The following is a 27,273-nucleotide window of genomic DNA, read 5'->3' on the forward strand; positions in this document are numbered from 1 at the left end:
TGGTAAATATAAAATTTAGTAAAATAAAGTGCATTTCGTAAATTATATAGGATGAGAACAAAGTCAATAGAAATAGGAAAAAAAAAAGAACAGGACAGAAAAAAAAAGAACAGAACTGAATGTAGAACCAGGCTGAACCATAGAACATAATTTTTTAGCACTCTAGGCAAAACCTGTATATGGCAATGTAAGTGCCATCACCAAAACCTGGGCTTCTCAGCGAATTGAGAAAATACAATTCACTCAATTTTGGCTTCATGATCTGAAAAATTTTACCATGTGTTAAGTTGTTAGAGAATGCATAATATCAAGGAATAACATGCAAAATGTAGCTTTTTCCACTTTGTACAACAAATGGTTGGTTAAAGTAATGCAACATCTAAGCAGACTCACACACAGCATCCAGTGTCCTGGCACATAAGATGGAAAGACCACAGCATCCTTGCTGCTAATTTCAGGCTATATGTATAGTGAAAATATTTTACACAAAAATGACTTAAATGTATGCAACATATTGAAGACATTCCCGACCTGCTTAAAACTTAAATCATACATACAGGTAAGCTGTCCAGTGGATGTGCACAAATAGGAGGTAACCAGGTCACAATGACATGGCCACATTCTGGAAACAAAAAGCGAAAATGTTTGTTTTGAGTATTTTATCTAAATGCCTTTATTTCTGCTTTTTAGACTTTTAGGTTAAACCTGTGAGAGGGCAATCCGTTGCAGAACACAAAAGCAGGAATTCAGCACCTGTGGGGAGGGGGTGGATATCAATTCTACTTTAAATAGGACTTTCATGGTTTCAATATGGTTTATTGTTTAATATCTTTAATGTCAGCTTTTCTTACACTTCCTTCAACCTCAGAAAGTTCTGTCAGAGTTGTAAAGTCTTTCTGTTTTATTACTGTAGAGCCCACATATGCCACTTCATCATCCTTACTTACTGAAAGAGCTTGAGCCACCTGTCATGAGATTAGAAATGTTAAATTATTGAAAAGTAACACATTCCTATTGCAAATCTATCTAAATCTAAATCTAAAACTGTCTAATAGACCTGGCATTGCACACAATGAATATCGCTGGATCTTTGACATACTGTATTACCTACTGTGAGTCCTTAGCCATCTTCAAGAATCGGCTTAAAACACATCTCTTCCATCTTTATGTGACCCTCTAACTCTAGCACTCACTATTCTAATTCTATTCTCAAAACTACCTTTACTACCTTTAACTACCTTTCTAATCTTTTTGTATTCTTGGTTTTCTTTTCATTTATTATACAACTGTATGTGTGTGTGTGTGTATGTGTAAAAGATCTCTTACACTAGCTTGTTCTATTCTATCTGTTTTCTTTTTATTTATTATATTATTTAAAATCCCATGCTACGTGTACTGTGTTAACCTAACTGAGACTTGTTATAGCACTTATATATCATTGCTCTTTTATTTTTTTTTGATTGCTTCCAATGTCTTCATCTGTAGGTCGCTTTGGATAAAAGCGTCTGCTAAATGAATAAATGTAAATGTAATGTAAGTTGCTTAGGATAAGAGTGTCTGATAAACGCATAAGTGTAAGTTTAAATAAAAATGTCAAATTGAATCATAATGGAGGAGTGCAGTTAGATTACCAGTTTACGCTGTGATCGATTCAGTGGCTTGCTCCAGCAAGCTTTAGTAGGTTTAATCAGGTGTAGTCTGGTTCTTTCAGGACCCCTGTTCTCCTTATCTAAAGACACAAAGACAAATAGACATATTTCAACTTTGCCATATAAAAATTAACGATTCAAAGTATACATATATTGAACTTGCCTACAACCAGACGTCCAAGCGAATCTTTTTGGAGATTCACAGTAGTTTTTGAGTGGCACTTTTGGATTTTTTTCAGCATTGATTTGTTTTTCTCCTCATTATGAATGTGCAAAATATTTCTGACAAAAAACATGTGAGTGGTGGGAGACATCATATTCAGGAAGTAGTTATTCTTCCGCATTCCAGAAAAAAGCTGTTCTGCGGCTTGTGTGTTAACACTACCAGCCAACTCTGGAACAAGCTGGATCTTTCTGAGTGAGTATCGCACATCCTTAGAATTAGACTCGTGGAATTTGTCATATAGGGCATAGTGATCTGAGGATCCAGTCACTGGATGGCAACTGACATCTTCATCCAACTTCTTTTCATTCAGCCAAGGTAGGCTAACAGTAAGGGTTCCACTCAGTGCAGCCCTCAGATTGTCTTCTGTATCCTCTGCAAGCCGCCCGTCAAATGGTGCAAATGGCATTGCCTCTGGTCTCCTGACATTGGAATGGGTGGCCAGTCCTCTGGCAAAATCATAAATGCAGATGTTTGGCATGTGTTTCCAAGAGAACAACATGTCAGAAAAGTCTCTAGGACTTTCAGCACGGATGAGACATTTCACACTGTAAGCCACACCACAAGGGCATAAAATGACTGCCCATCCACCTGAAATGAATAGTTTATTTGGTAAATGGAATGGAACTTAATAGCTTTCAGAATATGTGTTTTTTAACTCTGAGCACAACAAATACCTGATGCTCCCCAAACTTTCTGAAATATTTTGTCATATGCAGTTCTGGTTTGCATCTGTCCTCTCAGTCTGGATAGAAGATCAGTCTTTGATCCTTGAGTAGCAACTCCACAGGCCTTGCAAAGTTTTCGAATGTCAGCAACCTGTTGTTGGAGCACAAATATATTTGATACTAGCATAGCATTACAATTATCATTGCCACTGTAAAACTAGTTATTTGTATATCAGTGCTAGGCATGACTTGAAGGTAACAACTAATTTAGACCTGTATGATAATGAATTTTTTTTGTATATCTTCTTGCCATCATTTTTTAATTGCTAAATGTAAGTTGATTTGTTTAAGGTGTAAAATACCTTTAGCTTCATTAATTCATCACTTAGTCTTTCCTCGGTTATGTCCATTTCAGTGATGAGGTCTTGTGCACTTGTGCTCTGCACTTTTTGCCACTCTGTGTTTAACACAATTGGTGCCTTGCGTGTGTATCTGCCGATCCAGGGGGCCCAGTATTCAAAATTGGGTTTTATATTGTAAGGATTTCTGTCCCCAGCTAAGATCATAGAGGAAACAAAGAAGCAATTCAAACTCATGAAATAGGACTTTTGCTTGGAAGGTTTTTTTTAGAAAAATAGTTCATGGTCATTTGCAATAAACTCTTTACCCTATTCTAAATAATGGCAACAGATATATTTTGCCTCATTCATCCAGCTGCACACAGCGTATCTGCATGATGTGAAGAACTCAAAAGTATTCATAAGAGACTAAAGTTGTTTAAATTCTTGTTCTTAATTAAAAAAGATGTAGTAATAAACTTACTTTTCAACAAGCCAGCTGCAATCCTCTCCATTGAAAGAGTCTCCCAGAAGTCCTCTGAATTCACCTCACCATTGTAGGTTTCATGTGGTTCACTTATGTCACTGACTGGATAAAGAAAATAAATTACATTTTATACAATTTAGCTTTAAACTAGAAAATGAAATAAATAAATAAACGTGTGACTTTTTTACCTGGCATGCTGAACACTCCCTTTCTGTGTAAATCCATCACAACAACTGGAGGATGATGACCACATTTTAGACATGAAAAGTTATAATCATGGTGGGTCAGTGCCTCAAAATGTAAATATGCATGAAAAAACTCTGAGTCCTTTGGGTAAGGCACATGTGATGTCTTTTGCAAAATGGAACGCACTCTTCCAACTGACACATGAGCCTTAGTGGGAATAAACATAAGAACATGTATCAGTGTTAGTTCAGGATAAAGTCTTAAGACTTATGTCTTTTCCATTTAACAAATAACTAATTTAAGAAACAAAACCTGCACAGAATTCCTTATGAAAATGCACAGAAAGACGGTTAGCAGCAGTTGATCATTACAATTGTGAAGCCCATGCATCCAGTCCTGGTATCGGTAAAACATACCACAATTACTGCATTTCTTGCAGGGCCGTGCACAGGGGGGTGGCCCGGTGGCCAGAGCCACTGCCCCTCTGCCCTCATGGACTGAGGTGCCCCTTTTCCCGGACCCCACCGCTCCGCTCAAAGCATTCCGTTGATTCCGCGAATCCGCTCCAGGTTTTCCCGCTCGCTCCGCACTCCGCAGCATCACTCACAGTATGTGTCTGCGGCGCTTGTGAACACGACAGTTCACGAAAGCTGTCGCATTAACAGGTAGGCTATGCAAGACAGTTGGTTGAATCTGCGAAATTAGTCTTTTTTTTTTTTTTTTTTTTTTTTTTTTTTTGTATTTATGTCGGTAATGTTTTGTGCTCTTGGTCTTCTACTAGTGCTAACAACTTGTACAACATATCCACGTTCTAAGAAGCTGCTTGTCTAATCAAATTATAATTGTACTCTCGATCAGATCAGATCTAATACAAATAACTACATTTTCTGTTGTTGGCACACTTTGTAGACAAGACAACCATAAAAAACAACAAAAAAAACAATGTCTTCACAAAAAAGAAGACAGAGACAGAGAGAGAGAAAGAGAGAAGGGATGCTGCTAAAGGCAGTTCAACATTGCAAACATGGATTCAAAGCTCCAGCAAGCCAGCAGGTAAATCATCATATAGAACAGTTAGCAGACAGTTTGTCTGTTTAATTATTGTAAGTATATCTCCCATTGTAATCACTTGTCTTAGTTGAGACTAACACATCATAGGCTCTAAATGAGTTGTATATATAGATTTAGGCTGTATGCTAATATGAAATTAAATGTCTATTACTTATTACTCCATTGAAGATGAGGCACAGGCAGGCTCAGAGAGTGAGGGAGAGCCCATTCAGCATCAGCCAAATCAGACACTTACAGGTAAGTGTTGTTAAACTGGCTGACAATAAAGGATTCTGAATATGCTAGAGTTTTATAACAAGAAAGATAGACATTAAATTATTTGAATGGAAGAGTAATTATATTACAACAGCCACTGTTGAACGCTCATTCTCGAAGTTGAAGCTGGTGAAAACGAAACTTCGTAATGCGTGTGGACAAGAACGACTCTCTGATCTTCTGCTTCTGGCCATTGAAAAAGACATCCCAATCATAAAAGATGAGGTTAAGATCTTTCAGGACATGGTACCAAATAGAAAGGTTTTGCTGTAAAACGAAAAGGTAAATACCAGAATGTAAAACGGATGGTAAATAGTTTATTATCACCAATGTGTAATTATGAATCATAAAAAAATTTAGTTATCAAGATCTTTCAGGACATAGTACCAAATAAAAAAGTGTTGCTGTAAATGGAACAAGTAAATATAAAAAAGTATCAGTAATGTGTAATTGTGATGTTCTATCAAGACTTCTACAATAAAGTCTGAAATGTATTTGAGCGTGTACTGTCTTCTTTTTTAATTGTACATTTTGTAATAACTGGATAATTTGTGTTAATAAGCAACCACCCCCTTCGTGCCCCTTTTTTTGGTTTAGGCCACTGCCCCTCAAAATGTCTGTGCACGGCCCTGATTTCTTGCAATATGTGGATATTCCTGATGAGGTAAAAAAAAAAAGACATTAATAGGACATGTAAAATGATCACATGGCAATTATAATGTACTGCATACTTAAACCTACACTGCCCCAAATACTGTAGCAAATGCAAACTAAATAAAAAAAGGTCTTAATGAATATTCACATATATATGTAACAACTGAAAAAAAAAACCAACAATGCCTACCAGTCACTACACCAGTGAGCATTGCAACTTTAGCATTTCTGGTGATGAGGATAGGAGCACTGAGGTGAACAGGTCCAGGGCACTGAGAGCAGAACTCCTCCTCAGGAATAAGATGTTTAGGAATATCTTCCTCCTTTACATCTTCTGTAAAAACATCTGATAGTGTCTCAGGAAGCTTTTTATTATGGTAAATATATTGTACCATCTGCTTCAGGCCTTCACCCTTTGGAGGATATTCCCACTGTTGGCCAGACATCATGACATCCTCATGTTGTGATGGTTCTCTCACTGCCTCAGCTTGTGGCAGCGTTGTGAAGAGCTGCCGCTTCATTTGAAAGAGACACCATTTTCCAATACTCTTATGCAGGCATGATTTTCTACCTTTGAGACAAGGACAATGCCAAGTGTTTGTCTTGGAATTGTAATTAACCAAGACTCTGGCCAATCTACTGTAATGTGAAACCTTTGGCTCATATACAGATATGTAATACTTGTAGTCAGGGCCTCCAGTAGTAACAAGGCTAGCAAATGTGGCACCTTTACTTTTAGCCTGATCTCGCTGTTTAAGGCATTGGTTTTTCCTTGTGTCACCAAACCATTTTTGCTCAACCATCTCAGTTAACACATCTTCTGATAAATCTTCATTAGGCGCAATAGCACTGGAGTAGTCTACTGACCTTAGATGAACACACGGTGTTACCAAAAGGTCACTCCTTTGTGCCATTTCAGCACATGTGTTGCAGACATCCATTTCACACATAACCTTCTGTGATGAGCCCCAAATTTTTTTGCCACATGAATGGGGATACAGGGCCCACGAAACGTTTTAGCCACTACATATATCCCATTCTTTTTATCAACACACTGTGCTGGTAGATGAGAAGTTGAAGTTATGGGATTTATGGCTTCATGTTTACGCTCAATGAGTTTTTTTAAATTTTTTGAATTCAGACTTACTCCACAGTGAGGGCAACTCACAGTGATTTTCTTTCTCTTAATCACTAGTGGAGCTGCTGATTCTACTGGACGAGCGACTGGTTGCTGTGAAGATGTTTCTTGTGCTGGACGAGCGACTGGTTGCTGTGAAGATGTTTCTTGTGCTGGACGAGCGACTGGTTGCTGTGAAGATGTTTCTTGTGCTGGACGAGCGACTGGTTGTAGAGCAGCAGTAAAAGCTGATATGGGGTGTTTTTTGCAAAGATGCTCTTTTAAGGCACCTTTATTTATGTAGGTCTGTGGACACTGACAGCAGTGAAAATGTTTGGCCTTTTGACCACAGCCAAGGCCACAGCTGTATATAACATAATCTAAAATGGAGGTTAAAAAAAATAATTGTTAATACACGTTTTAAACCTTTTACACGTTTAGATACATCTTTTATAGACATTTTTGAAGCGGTGCTTACACACTTACCTCCATGTTCAACAGATCTCAGTTTATGTCCAGCTATATGGGTCATTATTTGATGATACTGGCATGGCTTGTATGTGTCAGATGAGCAGAAAGGGCATGTGAATAAATTAGCATCTTCATGGCAGCGCTGTGGTTGAGGATCTTTACCTCTCCGCTGAACTGTTATGTGCTGAAATAGCACAAAGATAAAATATCCACACATTTCTATTTAAGACACATTCTTTCCACAACATTTTACTAAAACAATTAGCATTCTAAACTGACAAGGTAACTACCTAGTTAAACTCGATTAACAATTGTAATTTACTTAATTATCTAATTGAATTGACTAAAAATGTGTGACAGGAAAGTTAAGCAAGCTATCATTATCTACACTGGAGAGGTAAACCGAGGTTTCACGGCTAAAGCAACACAGATAGGCCTATATCAGTGAGAATAGAACATGCAGGCTAATAACGCATGATCCTAGATTGTGACTAAAAGTAAATTGTTTGGAGCTTTTAATAACTTAGTGGGGGAACAAGCTAGAAAAGTAACACAAATTAATCAAAAACAAATTGGTAACAATACACTTACATTCATATTTAGGCGATCTCTCAGTAGCAGACGGCGCTTGTGCTTAATTTCCGCATCACTTACTATAACGTTACTTGGGTTGATGGGAAAATGCATTTGGGAATCGCCCACTCAATTTGAGCAAATCAGAGAAAGAGATGGGAAAACACCTATTTCAGTTTGAAGACGCCCAAAAATTGGGAAAAGCCTCTGTAGCCAGGTCAGTAGAGGGCGCTGCTGAGGGTATCAGTATAGGGTGTAAGTTCCCTTTAAATATGTCGCTTCCTGTTGGTTGGAATGGCTGCAGTGTTTGAATTGTTTGGCATGGTCGGTCGCTGGAAGAACAAGCTCTGGTAGGTTTATTTAAGAGAGGTTATGGTCTTAAGAATAGTGTTTTAATGCTCACTTGTGATGTTTTGTGATTGGTTTGACGTGTTGACCAAGAGCCAGCGATTTTGGGTGTTAGTGTTGTTTTAATTGGGCATGGGATGTTTGATCAATTCATTGTGTTTATGTAGTTGGTTTGTTTAGACGTGTGTTCTAAATACCTTAATGCTGAGAAGGTTTGACTGGATGAGTGGTGGACACTGGGTTACCATTGCAGTACACTGCACGTGAGTGTTTGCCCTTTTTCAAAGCAGGTTGTTTTATTGTCCGAAATGAGCGGTGAAATACATTTTTGTATGTATTAAAATAAATACTTTTTTAGAGAAGTTTCCTTAAAGGCCCTCATATTGGCTGCTGAACGAGATGAGCAGTGGATATTAACGACGGTTGTACTTCCTGTGGCGTCTGAAATAAGAATTCGATCCATCCAGTGCAAATGACCACTGTTTTTCCCTACCTTGGTGTTTTTTTTGTTTCTTTATAGGGTTATGGTATTGTAATCAGTTTTCTATTTATTTGTGACTTTGTTTGTTTGTTGGCCCAGAATTAATCCGTTGTATTTTCTTTATGGTTTATTTTGCGAACTTCAAGCTAAGTCAGTTTCAACAGCTCTTAATAGAGTATGTTTTGTTTTGTGTGTGTGTTTTGAAAGGTGGGAAAACAGTGGTCAAGGACTCTAGTCATCGGTCATCGTGGTCAAGCCTGAAGACAACGGCGCCTCCTGTAGTTTAATTGCCTTGTTTTGAGTGGTGGTGTTTTTTTTGTTTTTTTCTTTGTTTTTTTTTAGTATGGAGGATGAGGATATGACCGCTCAGCTTAGGACACTTACTGAGTTGGTGAAACAGCTCCAGGTAGAAAATGCACAACTTAGATCAGAGGCAAGTCAGAGCTCATCCTCTGTCCCCATGGGTGCTCTCCCTATGAGGGAACAACAACCTCATTCTTTTGGTACTAGTGTTGTGGGTGGTTCTACTACACCAAGTCCGGTGGGAGCCATAGAACGTTATGTTTATGTACCACGAGAACGCAAGTGTCCTAGGTTTTCTGGGAGAATATCCCAAGACTCAATAACTGTAGAGGATTGGGTTGAGGAGGCCCGACATCATCTGTCTATGCGTCCAATGCTATGTTCTGAGCAGGTTTTGGCCATTTTTGATTTGCTGGATGGTGAAGCTAGGACAGAGGTTAGGTTCCGTCCAGTTTCTGAACGAGATGACCCTGATAAAATATTTAATATATTAGCCAGTGTTTATGGGTGTTCTCAGTCGTATATTAGTCTTCAGAAGCAGTTCTTCCAGCGACGGCAACTAGAAGGTGAATCATTGAGAGAGTATTCTCATGCTCTTATGGATGTGATTAAACGTAAGGATCCAGCATGTTTTGCTAACCCAGACACTGTTTTACAAGATCAATTTATAGAATTTGTGAGAGATAGCATGCTTCGTCGTGAACTACGTCGTCATGTTAGGCTGGATCCTACCCTGAGTTTTCTAGATGCTCGACAGGAAGCCTTGCGTTGGGTAGAGGAGGGTGACAACCCTTGTGTACAGCGGCCTCGTGCCCAGTCTTGTAATATTACAGAACTCTCAGCCCATTCTAATGCCGTTCTTGGTAAACCCCCAGATGAATTGATGGAAGTTAAAGAAAGTCTTCGCAAACAGCAGTTGCAGTTGGATCATATTCTGAAGCTTTTAGAGTCCTCTGTTCCCCATGCTGCTCCAGGATCGTTTCTACCACCAGCTCCCGCTACCTTGAGGGGTGGTGCTCATAGCCCCCAGTATCGTTATCATTCAGATGGTAGACCTATCTGCTTGCGCTGTAATCAACCTGGTCATATTGCGAGATTTTGTAAAGCCGAACTTGGTACAGCACAGAGGGTAGCTGCAGGGCCTGGATCTGCTAATCAGCCATCGGAAAACTAATGCCCCCCGACAGCATGGCCCATGTGTCGGGTGGGGAATCCTTGGGCAGTTCTCCTGTGGAGGAGCTTCAACTCCTAGGTAGATGTCCAGTTGTAGACATTTATATTGGTGGGGTAACTGTGGCATGTTTGCTGGATACAGGATCTATGGTGACTACGATCACGCAACAATTTTTTGAGCAGTATTTGCAACCACATTCCCAGTTTCAGTTGCAACCTTGCCAATGGCTTAAGCTCAAAGCAGCCAACGGCCTTGATATCCCTTATTTGGGGTATTTAGAGACTACTATAGGCATACTTGGAAAGGTTCTGCCCAAGATGGGCATTTTAGTAGTGAAAAATTCAGTTGATCCTGCTATCCAGTTAAAGCGAGAACAGGTTCCTGGCCTGCTGGGAATGAATGTTATTAGCAGTTGTTATCAGGAACTGTTTTTGGAGCATGGGACTAGGCTATTTAACTCTCCACCTATCAAACACGCAGGGAACGTATGGCAGAGGGCTTTTTCTGAGTGCCAGCTTTGGGAACATGCCTTAGAGACTGGGTATGTGGGTCCAGCTCGAGTTCAGTAGGGCCCAGCCGTGAGAGTACCAGCAGGCGCCATGAAGTTGGTTCCAGCAACTTGCCATCAAGGGTTGGGGGCTACCTTTAATACTTGTTTCTTGGAACCGGTATCATTTGTAGAAGGACGGTTGCCTGGGGATCTCCTTGTTCCATCTGCCTGCTTATCTGCCTGTGGGGTAGTGAAGGTGCCAGTCATTAATGTGGGGAATCAGGATCGTTGGCTTTGGCCAAAGACTGTACTTGGAGAATTACATATTGTTCAGTCACCTGTTTTAACATCTTCTGTCCAGTTCCAAGAACAAAATGATGATTCTGAGGCAGTAGCGTTTATCCAGTCAGTTGGGGTAGAGAGTAGCCCAAATGTTGATCTTTCCCAGCTCACTTGGCCTACGTTGTCTTTTCAAGAACATCAACGAGCCCAATCATTACTGGAGAAATATGCCAATGTATTTAGTAAGAGTGACAGAGACTTGGGCTGTATTGACTTACTCCAGCATACTATCCCGCTATTAGATGATGTACCAGTGCGTCAGCGATACCGTCGTCTGCCACCTTCTCAATATGATCTGGTTAAGACTCATATTCGAGAGCTGGTTGAACAGAATATAGTTAAGCCCAGTTGTAGCCCATATGCTTCGCCTATAGTTGTGGTCCAGAAAAAGGATGGTTCTATTCGTTTATGTGTAGACTATCGTCAACTCAATGCCAAAACCCGTAAGGATGCCTTTCCTTTGCCTCGAATAGAGGAGACACTAGATGCGCTTAGTGGGGCTAAGTTGTTTAGTACATTAGATCTGGCAAGCGGTTATAATCAGGTTTCTGTAGCCCATCACGATAGGGAAAAGACAGCGTTTTGCACCCCCTTTGGGCTATTTGAGTTCAACCGTATGCCCTTTGGGCTGTGCAATGCGCCCAGCACCTTCCAATGGCTCATGGAACGTATTTTTGGGGATCAGAGCCTCCATGCCCTCTTATTATATCTGGACGATATTGTAATTTTCTCCAGTACTTTTGATCAACATCTTGAACGGTTGGAGATGGTATTGAGTCGGCTTCAAACCCAGAATTTGAAGGTAAAACTAAAAAAGTGCCAATTTTTCCAGACCGAGGTTGGCTATCTGGGTCATGTGATATCTGCGGCTGGGGTGTCAACTGACCCAGGTAAGATCCAGGCTGTTGTTGAATGGGGTAGACCTAACTCTGTCAAGGAGTTGCGGTCATTTCTCGGGTTCGCCTCATATTATCGTCGGTTTGTGGAAGGGTTTGCTGGACTAGCTGCTCCCCTGCATAAGTTAGTTGGTGCGCTACAGGGTTCTCAAAAGCGTGTCATATCCTTTAAGCAGGGTTCCTTTGCACAATACTGGAATGACGTATGTGAACAGTCATTTATTGACTTAAAGGAACGACTCATTCAAGCTCCTGTCTTGGGGGTATGCTGATTTTACCCTTCCTTTTATCCTGGAGACCGACGCAAGTCATTTAGGATTGGGGGCAGTGTTGTCACAAGACCGGGGGGGCTACGGAGACCTATTGCTTTTGCTAGTCGTGGGCTTCGGCCAAGTGAGAGGAACATGACTAACTACAGTGCAATGAAGTTGGAGCTCCTGGCCCTTAAGTGGGCAATGACAGAAAAGTTTAGAGAATATCTTCTCGGTAGTAAGGTGACTGTCTACACTGATAACAACCCTTTGCGTTACATTGACTCTGCAAAATTGGGGGCGGTTGAACATCGCTGGGTTTCCCAGCTTGCACTATTTAACTATGAGATCAAATATCGACCTGGCAGTGCAAACCGCAATGCAGATGCACTTTCCAGGCTGCCTTTGCCCTCTGTTGATCACTCTGAAATGGCATTATCAGGTATTACAGTCCCCAAATCAATTGTAATGCAGGAGAAACGGTCTGGATTGAGCCACCAGGTGTTGGAATCATCAACAGTGGATGCTGTTCCTGCCCGGAGTAAGGCTGATCTGAGAGCATTGCAGGCTGCAGATCCATGTATTAAGACCTTTATGCAATTTTGGTTGCAAGGGCAGCGTCCAGTAGTTGCTCAGTTGAAGAATATGCCAAGGGATGTTCGACAGTTGGTAAACCAGTGGCCCAGGTTGCGAGAATTAGATGGGGTGTTGTATAGAACAGTCCAGGTTCCTCCTAAAAAAAGAGTTGGTGTGGCAATTATTACTGCCTAAGGGGCTTCAAGTAGAGGTGCTTACTAGCCTCCATGACAACCATGGCCACCAGGGAGTAGAGCGCACCACAGACCTCATACGTCAGAGGTGTTATTGGCCTAATATGTGGCAAGATGTAAAGAAATGGTGCACTGAGTGTGAACGTTGTACTGTGGCCAAGGCTTCACAACCCAAGGTAAGAACATATTTGGGAAGCTTGTTAGCTAGTAGACCATTAGAAATCATTGCAATTGATTTTACAGTGTTGGACAGAGCGAGTAACGGGCAGGAAAATGTCCTTGTCGTAACAGATGTCTTTTCCAAGTTTACCCAAGCTTACGCCACACCTGATCAAAGGGCGAGTACTGTAGCTAAAATCCTGACAGAGAAATGGTTTTATGTGTATGGGGTGCCAGCAAGGATTCACTCCGACCAGGGGCGTAGTTTTGAGGGGGAATTGTTGAGGCGCTTGTGTGACCTTTATGGTGTTACTAAGAGTAGAACGACCCCATACCATCCTGAGGGTAATGGCCAATGCGAAAGATTTAATAGGACATTGCATGATTTGCTTCGTACCTTGCCCTCGGAACAGAAATGGAAGTGGCCGCAACTGTTGTCCCAGCTCCTCTTTGCATATAATACCACTGTGCACCAATCGACTCAACACTCCCCTTATGAGTTGATGTTTGGACAGAAGCCGAAATTGCCTGTCGACCATCTGCTAGGCCATAATGATGAACTAGAAGAGCGTACCCCTTCAGACTGGGTTGTTCAGCATCAAGAGTATTTGTCTTCCGTTTATGCCAGTGCCCGTAGCCACTTAGAGTCTGCAGCCGAGCGCCGTAGGGCTGCGTTTCCTGAGTCCATATCTATACTGCCCCCTGGCACGTTAGTACACTGTAGAAACCATTTTCATGGCCGTCACAAGATCCAGGATATCTGGAGTTCTACGGTGTTCGAAATTGTAACTTGCACTGATGAAGTGGGGACCTTGTATAGAATAAGACCACAGGGAAAAGGCGCCCCTATTAAGATAATGCATCGTTCAGAGCTTAAGTTGATTCCCCGAGGCGCAGAGAGGTCTGCTTCACCCACTAGGAGTGTTACTATTAGTCCATATAGAGATACGAGTACTGAGGAACCAGAAGTAAAAAGTCAGCCACAAGTGGCTGTTGTCTATACAAGAGCAGGTGCCCAAGTTGTTTCTAGCCCCCAGCTATTAGACCATCGTGGTAGCTTGGCACAATCTTCAAGGGACCATTCCCCTAGTAGAAGTATAAGAGAACCCATGAGAGTACAGTTTCATACCATTGAACATGAGCAGGAGTCTGATCTAGTGAGTAATGTAGATATTACGGTAGAGTACCCTGTAGACCAGTCAGTCGGTCAGCCAGAGGAGATGTGTCCCCCCATTAGACGCTCCACTCGTAGGACGGCAGGCCAACACCCAAATCCTTTTAATCTTCCCCAGTCTGTGGCACAGAATGGGTCTAGTGGTTTTGCAGAAGTTAGTTCCCTCACTACCACCTTTAGGCCTTGGCAGTAGGGATTACCTTTTGGGTGGTTCACCGGGACGGTGATTATTAAAGCAGGGGTGTATGTAGCCAGGTCAGTAGAGGGCGCTGCTGAGGGTATCAGTATAGGGTGTAAGTTCCCTTTAAATATGTCGCTTCCTGTTGGTTGGAATGGCTGCAGTGTTTGAATTGTTTGGCATGGTCGGTCGCTGGAAGAACAAGCTCTGGTAGGTTTATTTAAGAGAGGTTATGGTCTTAAGAATAGTGTTTTAATGCTCACTTGTGATGTTTTGTGATTGGTTTGACGTGTTGACCAAGAGCCAGCGATTTTGGGTGTTAGTGTTGTTTTAATTGGGCATGGGATGTTTGATCAATTCATTGTGTTTATGTAGTTGGTTTGTTTAGACGTGTGTTCTAAATACCTTAATGCTGAGAAGGTTTGACTGGATGAGTGGTGGACACTGGGTTACCATTGCAGTACACTGCACGTGAGTGTTTGCCCTTTTTCAAAGCAGGTTGTTTTATTGTCCGAAATGAGCGGTGAAATACATTTTTGTATGTATTAAAATAAATAAATACTTTTTTAGAGAAGTTTCCTTAAAGGCCCTCATATTGGCTGCTGAACGAGATGAGCAGTGGATATTAACGACGGTTGTACTTCCTGTGGCGTCTGAAATAAGAATTCGATCCATCCAGTGCAAATGACCACTGTTTTTCCCTACCTTGGTGTTTTTTTGTTTCTTTATAGGGTTATGGTATTGTAATCAGTTTTCTATTTATTTGTGACTTTGTTTGTTTGTTGGCCCAGAATTAATCCGTTGTATTTTCTTTATGGTTTATTTTGCGAACTTCAAGCTAAGTCAGTTTCAACAGCTCTTAATAGAGTAACTATGAGGGGAAGATACTCCTTTTGATTTATACACCAGTGTGGTGTGGAACGAGTTTGAGTGTGTTTTTGTGCACGTAGTGTGCGGTGCAGAAAGTTTGTAATTTCTTTTGGGGTTTATTGTATCTATCTATTTTTTTGTGTATATTTTCTTTTTGAGGTATTGTTACCCAACATAATCTAGTGTACTGACATCCTGTATTACTAAATGTGGTTAGCTTGTGAAGGAAATCAAATGAGACCAGAATCCATGTATTTAATAAAAGTGATGTTTTAATTCTCATAGCAGTTTGGCCTTAAGCTTATCCATTTAATTGGATAGCCGAGCGGGGAAACCCTTGAGTGATTGGGGATCTCCTACCCCAGTAAAATTGGAGTGGCGTAGTCAAGAGCAATCAAACACCTTTGTAGCCTTGTCACACCTCTTTTTGTTCCGCAGAGACCTCCTTCTCAGATTGTCCGCCATTACAGTCTTCTGCGTTTCGCTACACAGTCTTTGGGATTTGCAAACACAGACGTTCCTATTCTTCTTAAGTAGCGTATAAACCATTATTAATCAATCAATAACAATCGGTATATATCTCTTGTTGGTATTTAGATGTTGTTTTTTTTTCGCTGTCGCCGTCTGTCTGTCAAATGGATGGGTGTGGTTCAGAAACAGTCAACCAGAATAATAGCAAGCGAAATCTAATTTTGCCGGAATCTTCAACATTATGAAGACCTTATTAATTTTTCTTCAGATTTGTCTTCTAATGTGCGGTAAGTGTGCGATTTCATGTTTTCAAAAAAAGTTTCAGTTTTACTTTGACGTCGAAAACAGTTGTGTTCAGCAGATGTTCTTAAACTTAATTTAATTACTAACAAATATCACATCCCATCACGTACAGACGAATTTGGACATGCTCTCTTACATTATTTGGAAGAGAAGAGGCGGAAGTACATTTTTTTTCAGATAAAAAAAAAAAAAAAAAAGATAAGCATGAGGTATTTTTTTCAGGGTGTCTTAAAAAGTATTAAAAGTTGATTGATAAATTTGGAGAAAATAAAGGCCCTTAAAAAGTCTTAAATGTAATTTTCCAAGTTTTTAAATTTTGTAACACCTTTTCATTATGTGTATTTGTCCGAATAGTAGGGTTCTGTGTGGTTTATAGATGTCATCTGTTACGGACTGACTGCACTGCTGCGTGATTGCGCGCTCCCGCTCCGCTGAATTTCTGGCCATTACCGCCCGCACCCGTCCGCTCCCGCTAATATTGCATATAATTTTTCACGCATCAGGGAGCCACTATCAATATTTTGGGTATTTACATCATTTAATAATTGAGCGCTAGCTGTGGCAGTTCACTTCCACTTTCGATTTCGCGGTCGCGCGCGCACTGTGTGAAGGGAGCACATCTTATGATATAAGATACTTATCAATGAGCTCAGAATCTGTTGAGGATCAAATCCTCCAACATCTTGTCAGTCATCTCTTCTTACTCTCGACTCGTGATCAGTCAAATCTGACTCCTGCAGCTTGTGTTGAATGCAGGGTTGTTCGCTTGGGCTGCTTTTAAACTGTTGCCATTGGTTTCGTTGTTTTTCCCTGTGGGTTAAAGGTTTGAAATATTGCATAAATTACATTTGACTGGAATGTATTTTTACTCAAACATTTTGATTCTACATGTGCTAAATGTTTTAGGGCTGCTAGAAGGAAGCCTTTGAGCTGTGTTTATGCTCAATGTGATAACAGTGACTGTAAAATATGTATTTTAGGGATGGAAGTGACATATTTTTTTTGTCACTTATGTCACTTTTAACTTTTATATTTGATATTTGGTACATGGTCATTACGCTACTTTGGGGCCGTCTTTAAAAATATTTTGGTTTGCAGTAACAGTAGTGTAAAAAAAAAAGGGTCGGGACTCGGTAGGTCGGTCTATATTTTTTTTTTGTTTTTTGTTTTTTTCAAGTTTCAGTGTAAAAAAAAAAAAAGTAAATTTTGGTGATAGTGATGACGTAGGTATGAATTTAAACAAATTAGCATATCGTGACGTCATTGACTGGGTCTTCAAACCGTGCCTTCGGGCGCATAATTGCAAACCTCATTTTGATTCAGGCTATATAGACCACAAGCAAATTTAAATCTTTATCAAAAACATGTTTATTGCATGAATTTCAGGTGAGAAGAAAAAAAAATGAGGTACTGTTTTACTTGCATCCACCGCTAGGTGTCAATGCAACCTACAAATGAGAGACCATTTACTTTGCTTTCTTGGGTTGACACTTTTTTTGAAAAAAATCCTGTTTGATTAATCGATTGTAAAATCGATTTTGCATGTCTAAATAAGTTTTATACGGCAAATAACACCAAATATAGGTAAATCCACGGACAACAGACAGGAGGAATGTAAAGAATCAATATATTGGTAAAGACCAATATAGGGCTGTAGCTATCGAATAATTTAGTAATCGAGTATTCTACCAAAAATTCCATCGATTAATCGAGTAATCGGATAAAATGTGTTTTTGCTTAATTAAAGTGCAATATTAATTATGCAAGAGAAAATAAGATTCCTGGGTCTCTTAAAATGAACAACTAAGTTTCCTTTTTTTAGAAAAAAATTTAATAAAAATAATTTAAATGCATAGAATGCAATGCATACATCAAAAATAAACATTTAATTATTACCCATTGTTTCTCTGTCTGTACTTGTACTTTGAACAATGACAATAACAATTTACGTTTGCCCGCGCCCTCAAATCAAAACACTGGTGACTCCTTGCAGTATGCGATGTCGCACGCACGCAGCGCTTGTGTCTCCTTGATAAAAAATAATAAAAAAAATAATAGAGATTTAAAATAAATTAAAAGAGGCTTCGAGGCAGAGGAATTTGCCTCGATCATTTTTTGTAATCTAGTTATTGGAGTTACTCGAGGAATCGTTTCAGCCCTAGACCAATATTTCTGATGATTTATTGGCATGAAGTTATGTGCACAATGACAAACAGGAGTGCAACATTTTCGAAAAACAATAACCAGAGTGGACTGCTACACTGTCAGAAATAGGGGTACAGAAGGAGTCCATTTCTGTCCCCCAAGGTACAATCTACACTAACGTACCCCATAGGGCTTATTATTGGACCTCAAGGTACATGTATGTACCTTTTCGAGGGTCAAAAAGGTACATATATGTTCCCAAACATTAAAAGGTACATATATGTACCGTTTCTTTTAAAGGTTAAGGTACAATTTGTAGAGCCAGCCCTGATTGGCTGCTTGAGTCTCAATTTAAAAGAACGTCCGATTTCTTCTGTTTCTTTCTTTTGGCGGAGACGAAGTCATAGCACGGTAACGCATGGTTCTTACCAGATTGGGTAGTCCAGGTGCCAAAGAGTAAAAGTCCTGCCATATTTTTGTTCCACCCATGAACTCACCAGCTGATTTCACCAGAGGAGGAACCAAGTCATTCCTTCCAAGTCACAAACGAGTCTTGAGTCAAATCCCAAGTCCTCAAAGAGTTAAAGTTAATGAGATAATTAAAGGCAGGGTAGGTAAGAAATTTATAAACAACTTTCTTCCAAATTTGTTTAAACTTTCTATTTATATCAATGCATAATTAAAATGTAAGTACTCTGATAAAAAGAGTATAAAAATCGAGTGACTCTAGACCGTTTAATCTGTATTAAACACAGCTCATTATTTCCTTTCGGCACGAAACATAGGATTGGCTTAGGCGACTGTCACTCTCTCGCAACCATGGCAACCACCCTTTTGCCACACATGACCTGCCCACTTGCGTACGCACGTTTGATTTGAGGAATTCAAGAGGCACGGATCCTAGGAATACCAAAACAATGGCAGAGAAACAGCAAGCAAAATTCACTGTACCGGCCTATGCAGTTAGTGAAGGCAAACCAGGCAAAAAAAAAGGAAGACAGTAACAGTACAAGAAAAGGCAATGAACAAAAAGTCTTTGGATAAACAAAGAAATAAAACGCGAGTTAATATCGGCGTGCCTTTCCAGCGATGGCGAGAACTGAGGGAACTCAAGTGCTCCTTGCCCTGCACTTCGACCACCCCGTCCTCGGCCTCTACTTCCTCGGACCCCTAGTTGCACGGCCTCTGGCACGACCTCCTCTGCTTCGCCCTCGACCCCGGACCTGTCCTCGAGCTGACGATGCGGTACTTGTCTCTGGAGTGTAGTCCTCATCTTTCATCATGGAAACTCTTACATGCAGAACAACGTATATGTTATGAATCTTACACGAAATTCATCTTCATCACAGTGTAAATGATGGTAATGGAAAAACGTGTATCATGCAACCTGTTTTTAGCTTTGCCTTATAGATAACTAGCTCGTTAGCGATTCAAAAAATATATATTTTAAACTTTACCAATATCAATATGCTAGCTTGATAGTGAGTACTAAAATACATCTTGTTTGTTTATCTTCATAATTATAAAGTTATTTTTATTACATGTGATTCTGACATGATTTCACTACATGCACTGTGCTCCTTCCTCTCCGCTCGTCTCAGGTAAATAATGCGTCTTCCAGCTCAGTGGTCGGAGTCGCGCGTTCATGTGTTTTGGGGGCGTGGCTTTGGAAGGCGCCCAGAAGGGAGGGGGTGGTGTGAATGGAAATAATGAGCTGTCTTTAAAACAGTCGTTAGAGGTCTACAGACACTCGATTTTTATACTTTCTTTTTCAGAGTACTTACATTTTAATTATGTATTGATATATAAATAAAGTTTAAACACATTTGGAAAAAAAGTTTTTTATACATGTTTTACCTACCCTGCCTTTAAGTGAAGCAATATAAATTATACATCAAAATAACTCTCATTAAGTCATAACACAATATAGATTTTATTGCAATATATTGTGCAGCCCTTTGATTATATAAAATATTAATTTATTATTTAACATTAAATAAACATTCTATTTAAAAAAAAACTGAATATTACATTAACTTACATTTTAAGACTTAAAGCACAGATTTAAGGCTTATAATTGCTTATAATGATAATGTTAACATTTAATTTGTTTAATATTCATCACTGTTTTAATGTTTCTATGTTTCTGTTTAATGTTTCTACGTTTCTATGCCCTAATACATGACAATAATCACTCAAATACACAAACACGTTACTTGCATGTGTAAATGAAAAAATAAGAAGTAATAAGATCCTGACAGTTTTGAATGCAAGAGTTGTCAATCCAATCCAAGTTTGCTGCCTCTGTAAACAGTCCCTAATTAGACTGTACTACTGTATTTTTTTTCAGATACATATCCCTTTCCATTATACCCACCCACCATACCCTTTAATAAGTCAATTTGTGTTAATATTAGACAATTTGTGTTTATATTAGACAAGACTAACCTCTGTTGCTATATGTTTGCTGACATTATGGTAACAATTTATTTTGATAGTCCGCTTTAGATATTCTACTAGCAGTAAGTATCTTTGCAACTACATGTCAACTAGTGGTTAGTAAAGTATTAGTAGACTGTCTGCTTAATATTTTCTAACACTTTCTTTGTCAACTTATTGTAAACTTATACTAAGCCTAAACCTACCCCTAACACTAAGACTAAACCTACCCTAACAGTCTACTCTGAGAGCTAGTAGACATGTAGTTGCAAATTTCTGAGATTTAGTTGATATGTAGTTACAAAGTTACTTATAGTGGACTATCGAAATAAAGTGTAACCAACATTATCAGCACAGAGTTCTGTGAGTCTAATCTCTGAGAAACTGTTTCTGTTTGTTCTGCAGGAGTGTTTTATGCTGATGCAGATGAAGTGAAGACAGTGATGGAGGGAGATTCTGTCACTCTGAACCTTGATCTCAGTCAAATACAGGGATTTATTGAGATACTGTGGAGGTTTGGAGAGAAAGGTTCCACCATCGCTCAAACTGATGGAAATGATATCTTATATAAAGATGTTAAGGGATTCAAAGACAGACTTCAGCTGGATCAGACTGGATCTCTCACCATCACAAACGTCAGAATCAATCACTCTGGACTTTATAAAGCAGAAATCAACCACAACACTGGAACCTTAAATCAGAAATTCAGTGTAACTGTCTATGGTGAGAAAATAATTATTTTTTAATTAGATTAAATAAGACATTTTCACTTACCGGTTGAAGCAGGGATGAGGTAAATGATATAATTGCAGCAGTACAAAGTTTTTATTAAACACAGAGCCAGTAAACACTCGAATAGGGTAATGCAATGAGAGCAGACTAAGAACTGACAGAAACACAGAGCTTTAATACACAACCAGTCCAATAACTGAAATGAGACACAGGTCACACAACTCTATTAATCAGAGCCAAACTGTATAAAACACTGAACACAGACAGAGGAAACTGATCTAGAAACAGTGAAAACCAAATCACAATCAAACACAAACACAGAAGAAAAGTTCATACAAACATATGACTAGATATTTTTAGTTAATATTGAAATTATTCAAAGCAAGATCAATTATTGTATAGAATTACAAATAGTAATTCTATCTGTTGAACAGACAAGTGCAGTGATTCATAGTGAAATGTTCCTGTGCTGTTACATGAAATAAAACGACTCATTAAAATAACTTGTTCATCTCAAACAGAATACTTTTATTAATCTACATATGCCTTGTTTTGACAAACCTTCATCTACAGTGAAGACAGACAGCAGCTTTGTTTAACTCAAGCTCAATCAACACATGTAATGTGTTAATGCTTCTTTCTGAAGTCCGTTTTCATCAAAATGGACAAAATAAGGTGTGACAATATAAGTCCATCAGTTTGTTTGCATCCCTGAGTGTGTGAGCGCGTCAGAGAGTGTTTCTGCTTCCTGTCATCAATCTTAGTATTGGTCTGTGCTGTTCATTAACTTTATTGTGCACCTGTGTATTTGCCCCTCTTTCACTTATATGGAGAAAACTGAATCAACAAATGCACACATACATGTGTGTATATGTTTTAAATAATTAATTAATAAATAAATAATTATGCATTTAAGAGAAAATTAAATACAGTACTTAAATTAGATTTATACCATAAACAACGTAATATATGACTCATGAATGCCTTGTATAGTAACATAATATGTAACTGACTGTAAAACTTCATATTTTAGTTCCAAGTTTAATCTCTGTCTCTGAATATATTCCCTACAGAGTCTCCATCTGTTATTGCTGCTGGTGAAGCTGAATCGAAGAGTGTGTCAGTGAAGGAGGGAGATCCTGTCACTCTTCATGTTCCTCAAATACGAGGAGATGAGCTGATAGTGTGGAGGTTTGGAGATGAAGGAAAACTCATAGCTAAAGCTGATATAGAGACCAAGAGCTCATCATTATATGATGAAACTGATGAGAGATTCAGAGACAGACTGAAGCTGGATCAGACTGGATCTCTGACCATCACAAACACCAGAACCACAGACTCTGGAGAATATAAAGTGAAGATCAGCAGCAACAAACAGACTTCATACAAGAGATTCATTGTTACTGTCAGTGAGTAACTCAAGAATGATTGTAATGATTGTTTATCAGCTCTCTGTGAATAATTGTGTTAGCTTAAACTGTTTCTCTCTTACATTACTGACACCTGAATATATCTGTAATAAATATTGATTATTGTTAGACTTATAATGATAATATTAACATTTAATTAGTTTAATCTTCATCATTGTTTTAATGTTTATATGAAATTATCACAATCATAAATATTAAGATCAATTAACCAAATACACACTTAGATTAGATAGTGCTGATGTTTGTAGTGTTAGTTATAGTTCAGACACACATTCACACTAATGTCTGTCTCTCTTTATCAGTTCCAGATTCAGGTTTCTCTGGAGCTGCTGTAACAGGGATTGTTATTGGTGTTCTGCTGCTGGCTGTAGCTGTAGCTGGTGTGATGTACTACTACCGTCGCCCCATTACCACTAATCTACCAAACCAAACATGTAAGTATTACAGCTGATACAGCAAGAGAGAAAACATTGAGATTTATTGTGGTTCAGTAGAGTTTAAATAAATAGGATGATTTTTCAGTCAACATTTCTGATTTTTTTCAAATTCTTGTGTCTGCTTGTAATTGATGCTGTAATTAATGTAGTGTGTGATTGAGCAGAATTACATAAATACACTAATTACTGAATCAGTCTCTTTAAAATGCTGAATTCAAGATGTTTTTGATGATCTGTATTGTGGTTCAGTAGAGTTTAAATGTATAATATGATTTTTCAGTCAACATTTCTACTTGAACCATAAGTTTTGCTTGTAATTGATACAAAAATTAATGAAGTGTGTGATTGTCCAGTATTGAGCTGAATTACATCAATCTCTGTCTGTTTAAAATGCCTAATTTCAGATGTTTTTGATGATGTTTGTGTTTATGTAGTTTTGTTCTCTATTGAGGGTTGAGAAATTTAACAGAAACTAACCTAAAATCATAGTCCTGCTGTCCTTCTGTCTTTCATTTTGAGTTTTATCAGGGCTGAGTCTTTTATAGCATCTCACAGATGTGTTTGTGTTTGTATCGTGTTTGGCTTCATTCACTTTGTTCATTTAAACTTCACAGACTATTAATACAGAAACTCTCAACTGAAAACCAAGTAAATGATATGGAGAGAGTGTTTGTACATCTGCTGTAAATGACACTCATGTTTATAATTCAGCAAATATATCTGAACATATCTGGTCAGTTAGTGTTGTTTATTTATTCTTTTAAAGGGATAGTTTACTCTAAAATATGAATTATGTCATCATTTACTCACTTCTATGTCATTGCAAATGCATGTGACTATTTCTTCTGTCAAATACAAGATATTTGGATAAACATTATGGAGCTCTTTTTCTATACAAACAATTTTAAAGCTGCAGTCCCTAAATTTTTCTGGTAAAGAATTATCCGAAATCAATATTTGAGCAAGAAGTACATAACTAGACAGGATTAAAAACTATTGCCTTACTTTAGCCTCTTTTTACAGCGGTTAGCTTATAATAATGTTTTCTAATCTGATTGGTAAGGGTAGGTTTTCGGGGGAAATTTGTCACGTCTGTAAACATGAAGTTGTCCCGGCTTCTAGACTATCCCATGTGAGGATCCTGCAGGTTACGGATCATTTATAGTCTTTTCTCACAGCAGCTGAAATAAATACATGTATCATTTTGATGGTGGGTCGTAATCCAGAAAGGATTTTGTGTTTATGAAACTAAAACATTAAATTATATTCCAGATTTAAATGTGCTTCTGATTACAGATAGCCTGGGTTTACACAAGATGTGTATTTTAAAGATAACCAGTTCGAAGAGAGCTTAGGTTGCTGTATGGGATCAAATAATTTCTTAAAATGAAATTCAAGTTGTATGACAACTAGAGATTAGACTGTGCAGAAATTGAAATCTACAAGCTAATACACACTATACTCATAGTCACGCAATGCTGATGTTGTTAACATGAATAATTTGAGAATAAAGTATAACAATAATAATAATTTGCATAGTTTGATGTGATATGAGCTAACAGATCGTTACACTTAATCACCATTGATAGCATGATTTATTTTGATGCATTTTTCCACAGTTGGACAGCACAAATGTGGCAGACTTTTTACTCGTTCAGATGAAAATATATGGTGAAAAGTCTTATTTGGGTCATATATTCCAAAACGTAGTCTAAAATCTGTGTTTACTAAGCACAAGATTCACACCTGTGTGATGATTGACTCCCACACACACACATACTCCTCAAAAGATAAGATTAATCCATGCTGGAGCAGTGCCAGAGCACAACCCACACAAGGAAGATAATTCTGCAAACAGCTGCTATTGCAGGATTTCAAACAGAGGCAGAACTTACAGACTGAAGCTTTAAGTCAGTGTTTCTCAAACTTTTTCAGCCCAAGGACCACTTTATCTTCCATTTTTTTTCTGAGGACCACCTAACAGAATCCCACTCTAACACGCCCCCAAAAACCAACAAAATAGGAAGGATAAGCTAAATTTAAGTTTAATACGCGACTTTTTCAAGTCAAAAACTAATTATTCAAACACAAATGCAATGATATGTTCAGAAATCATTATATTAATTTGTATTTAATTTGAAAAGGTAAATGCGAAATGAGTTGCTGCTTAATATGAACAACAAACTGCACATGTGAAAAAAAAACTGCAATTAAACATACTGTAACAGCCTAGGTCCCACTTAATGCCATTCCAAAGAGCCATTAGTTTAAAACTGAGGTGGTGGTTATAGTAAGTATATGGTTGTAACTATTGGTAACAATAAAATGCTGGAAAGAATGTTCCCCTTAATGTCCAATATCACTGAAATTACTGGGATTTTACACATGAAACAAAAACTAGTACATTACAAAACTAATAGATCTGTAGATTTTAGATTTTGAGATTTCCATATAAAACTTAACGTGAATATTAATGAGATGGGTGGTGCTGCTTATCACACATCAGTTTCTGAATGTCTGTCTCCAAAGAGGAGAGTTTTAGATCATCTTTTCACGGACCACTAGGGGGCGATGGCGGACCACTAGTGGTCCGCGGACCACACTTTAAGAATTACTGCTTTAAGTATTATTACGTGTCATCTGTCATAAAAGTATCATATGATTTGTTTACTATATTAACAGTCTTCCCAGGTCATTTGATGGTTTGTGTGTGAACAGATAGAAATCTGAGTAATTATTCACTGATCATCTTCCTGTTCACTAGAGCTCTTAAATTCAAGACAAAAGGTATTTTGGCTACAAACATGACCGGGGGAATAAGTTGACTGAATGTTGAACTTGACACACGTGTTTGAGAATGAAAAATAATATTTGAGAATTACAGCAGAGAGTTTCAGGAAACAAACACTTAAACTGCACATAAAGCTGTTGTATGAGTTCAGAACACTTACAGCACATGAATTCATTTTCTGGTGTCTTTAATATCATTTGTGAAGGTCATTATAAACTCTCATTACATGGAAAAGAGCTGCTTGAAGATTCTTCAACATCTGCTCATTCATTAGATGAACGAGGGCGAGTAAATAACAGAATGTGTCTGAAATCGTTCACTCGTTCACTAATCCCTATATAGTGTATGACAGTTGAGTTCACTATATCAGAAAGGAGTGAACAAATAAGTGAACGTATTCAGACAGTGACGTATGCACTGTGTGTGAGACTTGGTGCTGTTGCAAAAACATCGTCATGTGTACTTTTGTATTACATGTACCTTATCTTAGAAAATAATATTAATAGCAATAATACTCAAAATGATTTTATATTGCAGTTATACATACCTCCTCGTCAGCTTTGTGGTTTTATCAATGGTATATAATAATTTTTTTGTAATGCTTTTATGTTCATAATCATTAAATGCTATTAAAATACTGAGCACAAAAATAAACACGTTCATAATTATGTATTTATTTTTAGTATCTTGACACTCGCTCAAGCAGCGTTTCAAGATGATTGTAGAGCGTCCTCAGGCGACCGTTAATGTTACATCAGAATGAATACGCTACTGTGATTAACGAACATTTTTAAATTATCATAAAATTATCATCATTTGTGTAAGTTAACAACGATGCCACCTCAGTAAATTAGTCAAATATTAAACTGAGTTACTGTCTGCATAACATATTTTAATATAAATAATGTATGAAAAAACATTAAAACAGAAATAATAAAGATGTAAAAGTCATCTCTCATTCAAACTCCCGCTCTCGCTTCCAGCTCTCCGGTTCTCTGCAATGGATTCTGGGAAATAGTGCTTCAGCGAGTGTACATCGGTTGTAGACTCGAAATCAGAATGAATTGTGGGAAAAAAGTAGTGGACGAATGTAGGGACTGAAGTCGTTCACTCAGAATTCGGACAGCAATACAAAATGGCTGACACCCCATATAGTGCACTATACAGTGGATAGGGAGCGGTTTCGGACACAGCAAATGTTATATTTAGTTATATGATAATGAAAAATATGTATATTAATATTTTTCCGAATGAACAGTTTAAAAACAAGTTTGTTCCTTTTGACTAAAACCTGATTTTTTCAGTGGAAAATATTTTATTAACCAGTTAATACATGTAAACACATGCAACATTATTGCAAATTGTTACAGATCTTTAGTAAAAGTCGTCCTGAAGAT

At 38.4% G+C, this 27,273-nt stretch overlaps 2 protein-coding genes and 3 long non-coding RNA genes across 5 annotated transcripts in view; 2 read left to right on the forward strand and 3 right to left on the reverse strand.

Moving 5' to 3' along the window:
- LOC113092898 (uncharacterized) overlaps nt 1-23,438 on the forward strand; it is a 50,248-nt gene extending 26,810 nt beyond the window's left edge. Inside the window, exons 5-6 of the mRNA XM_026258672.1 lie at nt 7,906-7,909; nt 22,951-23,438. Coding sequence (XP_026114457.1) covers nt 7,906-7,909; nt 22,951-23,099 — 153 coding nt within the window. The 3' untranslated portion in view covers nt 23,100-23,438. The remainder of the gene's footprint in view (nt 1-7,905; nt 7,910-22,950) is intronic.
- On the reverse strand, nt 706-1,733 carry LOC113092900 (uncharacterized). Its single transcript, XR_003287652.1, has 3 exons — nt 1,632-1,733; nt 852-965; nt 706-753 (listed from the first exon to the last, which is right to left on the reverse strand). It is a non-coding gene; the product is annotated as an uncharacterized LOC113092900 (long non-coding RNA).
- Nucleotides 3,363-3,948, reverse strand: LOC113092901 (uncharacterized). Its single transcript, XR_003287653.1, has 3 exons — nt 3,864-3,948; nt 3,554-3,758; nt 3,363-3,467 (listed from the first exon to the last, which is right to left on the reverse strand). It is a non-coding gene; the product is annotated as an uncharacterized LOC113092901 (long non-coding RNA).
- On the reverse strand, nt 6,393-7,758 carry LOC113092897 (uncharacterized). Its single transcript, XM_026258671.1, has 3 exons — nt 7,711-7,758; nt 7,135-7,303; nt 6,393-7,028 (listed from the first exon to the last, which is right to left on the reverse strand). Exons 1-3 carry the CDS (start codon nt 7,714-7,716, stop codon nt 6,418-6,420), a joined length of 786 nt encoding a protein of 261 aa, XP_026114456.1. The 5' UTR covers nt 7,717-7,758; the 3' UTR covers nt 6,393-6,417.
- LOC113092902 (uncharacterized) lies at nt 13,843-14,959 on the forward strand. Its single transcript, XR_003287654.1, has 3 exons — nt 13,843-14,468; nt 14,634-14,729; nt 14,829-14,959. It is a non-coding gene; the product is annotated as an uncharacterized LOC113092902 (long non-coding RNA).
- Nucleotides 23,439-27,273: the final 3,835 nt, after the last annotated feature.

The sequence above is a fragment of the Carassius auratus genome, unplaced genomic scaffold, assembly GCF_003368295.1.
Source record: "Carassius auratus strain Wakin unplaced genomic scaffold, ASM336829v1 scaf_tig00214737, whole genome shotgun sequence".
NCBI classification, from domain to species: domain Eukaryota; kingdom Metazoa; phylum Chordata; class Actinopteri; order Cypriniformes; family Cyprinidae; genus Carassius; species Carassius auratus.

What these genes read in the sequence shown, in the direction of transcription:
- LOC113092897 (XM_026258671.1), bottom strand. An exon ending in GAGATCTGTTGAACATGGAG is followed by an intron (nt 7,029 to 7,134) that starts GTAAGTGTGTAA and finishes CCTCCATTTTAG; the next exon opens with ATTATGTTATATACAGCTGT.